Raw genomic sequence first — 2,611 nt, 5'->3', positions numbered from 1 at the left:
TTAGGCGTGTCCCGCGCGCTCATATGACCTTATGCAGTTGCGAGCGCCGTAAAACACTTTACAAAAACAAACAAAAAAAACAGAAATAGACAATCATACAGACCAACCTGCATAGGTCAGCGAGCGCAGCAATATCCACCAGCACTATTTCTGGATTACAAGGGCTCTCTATCCACACCAGCTGAGGAACAAATGTTAGAACTTACCAACTGTTCTCAACGTGTGACTGTGTATCATTACAGTGTATCATGTAGCTTTTGAATAGAAATGACTTTTTTATGCTTCCTTTTCTTAACAGAGTGGGATCTATTGTTTCACCAGTATTTTAGAGAAATTCGCATTATGTATAAAAATACTATACTTTGTAAAATGTAACCAGTCTTCGGTACGAAAGGGCTAAATTCAGTCTTCTTTGTGAGAAAAACGAGACGGTATACTTTGTCATGTTAGTATTATTATGTACCGCGGTGATTTGACGCGTAGTTCACCAACACAGGCAGTCAAAAACACCTGATTAACCTGGAACTAAAAAGCTATAAGTGGCTCTGTTTAAAGTTGAATCATGTTGTTTTAAAGAAGGGCGTTTGAAAATGACTCATAGACTCTATTAATTAACAAAAATAACAAAGAGTTGCTTCGGTTTCGGATGGACTAGGCTTTTGATTCCCAATTCAGTTTTTGCTTTTTTTTTTCATTTATGATCTCTTTCTTTGGTGTTCAAGAAGAAAAATGACGCAGAATTCTGCAAATTATAAAACCCAGGAACACTTCGGTATTTTGTTAGAGCTGTTGTTTTTGAAGAGACGAGCAAACAGCAGTTATATTTTACCTGTAAAAAGAATACGAAACCAGAAACACAGAGTACAATTAATACACTTGTTCCAGATCAAGTATAAATTTACATGATTCAAATGAAGCATGACAGAGAATGTTTTCGACATAATCAATTCAGATTCAACATAGAAAGTTCAAACATCAAAATAGAGGGAGCACATTTTAATGTCCCACTAGGAAGCTCAATAAATACATGTATCGAAATAGCGGCAGGATATGTAACAATCTCTCTCTCTCTCTCTCTCTCTCTCTCTCTCTCTCTCTCTCTCTCTCTCTCTCTCTTGCCCTTTTTAAACTCCCAGTGGAGCACAGGCCACCAACAACATTACTCCAGCGAAGCCTGTCCTGAGAATCCTTTTCTATCTATGTAACAATAGGGAGTTCAAATTCAACAATAGGTTGTCCGACATGAGCTTGTGCACACCCGCCCTACCCCAGGCCCCCTCCTTCCCCATCCCTCCCTCTCTCAGAGGAGGGGTGGGAGGGGGGGTGCAAGTTCTCGGGATCATGTTGAACAACCTATTGCACTTTGAATATGTGAGGCAACGTGGTGGAATCAGGCTCTCGTCAAAACAATCAGAGTGAAGAAACTTGCTTTTTTCCTCAGGTTTGTGAATTTTTATCAAATCTTTGTTTTTTGAATCGACACCTTTCATGCCCATTAAGGAACTATTTCTATGTGGATTTTTTCTTAAAAAACGTTGATTAAAAGCACAAAAATGTACATTTTCAGTTACCACGGACTCTTAAGCTAAGGAAATAACTAATCTTTGGCGGCCATTCTCTCACTAATTTTACCTCTGAAAACAGGTGACCCCTCCTCCTTCATTCGCAAATATCTCGACTTGTATTCAAGACAAATGGAGATTTTTTTTCACCAATATCTCTACATGACCAAAAATTGACGAGAGCCTGATTCCACCACGCTGCCTCACATATTATATTATGGTCGCTTTTAAGCACAAGGGGGCTATCCCGAAAATGTGGTTTTGAGAGAATCGAAGGTAAAGTTTTTGGACCCTAGTTCAGTTTCTTTAAAGGACAAGGAGAGCTTTCTTTATAACCTAACAAATACCCACACCAATGAAACCAAAGTTCTGCTATACAAAGGGAAATGCCCACTTTTGGTGTATGTCAAGATTTCTGGAAACCCCCGACATCTGGGTTAGCCCGCTTGTCCTTAAAGGCGACCGTATACATTCATGTGTTGAGTTTGAATTGACAATGTTGAATTGGTCGCTTTTAAGGACAAGCAGGCTAGCCCACTTTTCGGGGATTTCCAGAAATCTTGACCTACACGAAAAGTGGGCATTGCCCTTCCTGTAGGAGAAGTTTAGTTTCACTGGTGTGTATATTTGTTTGGTAACAGAGAAAACTCTCATTTTCTTTAGGGGCAAAAAACTTTACTTTCTGTTTTCTAAAAACAGCATTTTTCGGGATAGCCCCTTAGTGCTTAAAAATTGACCAATTTCAACTGACAATGTTGCGTCTTCAGCGCTAGCATTTAATTACTCATATTTAAAGGTTTATGGATATGGACAAAGGGTGAGTGATTTACCTTTGTGTTGGGTTTCAGCAGTGGCGTCACGTTCTCCACGCTAGGGGTTCCCACAGTTGTCAGCTCCACTTGGAAGTGGTCACGCAGATGTTTCAAGGCCGTAGACGTGCCTGGGTAGGACGGGATCTGGAAAACCTGTGGGATAGACAGAAATTGCGCAAGTTTAGTCCGTGTTCGTTCTTACACTTACACTCTTTCTCCTCTCTCTCTCTCTCCCCA

At 40.2% G+C, this 2,611-nt stretch overlaps 1 protein-coding gene across 1 annotated transcript in view; it reads right to left on the bottom strand.

Moving 5' to 3' along the window:
• LOC101860581 (cystathionine gamma-lyase) overlaps nt 1-2,611 on the bottom strand; it is a gene marked incomplete in the record, with an annotated part of 20,944 nt that overhangs the window by 8,554 nt on the left and 9,779 nt on the right. Inside the window, 2 exon segments of the mRNA XM_005101002.2 lie at nt 108-181; nt 2,393-2,527. Coding sequence (XP_005101059.2) covers nt 108-181; nt 2,393-2,527 — 209 coding nt within the window.

Source organism: Aplysia californica, unplaced genomic scaffold, assembly GCF_000002075.1.
Source record: "Aplysia californica isolate F4 #8 unplaced genomic scaffold, AplCal3.0 scaffold00267, whole genome shotgun sequence".
Classification (NCBI taxonomy): Eukaryota; Metazoa; Mollusca; class Gastropoda; order Aplysiida; family Aplysiidae; genus Aplysia; species Aplysia californica.
This window is presented reverse-complemented; position numbering and strand designations above follow the sequence as displayed.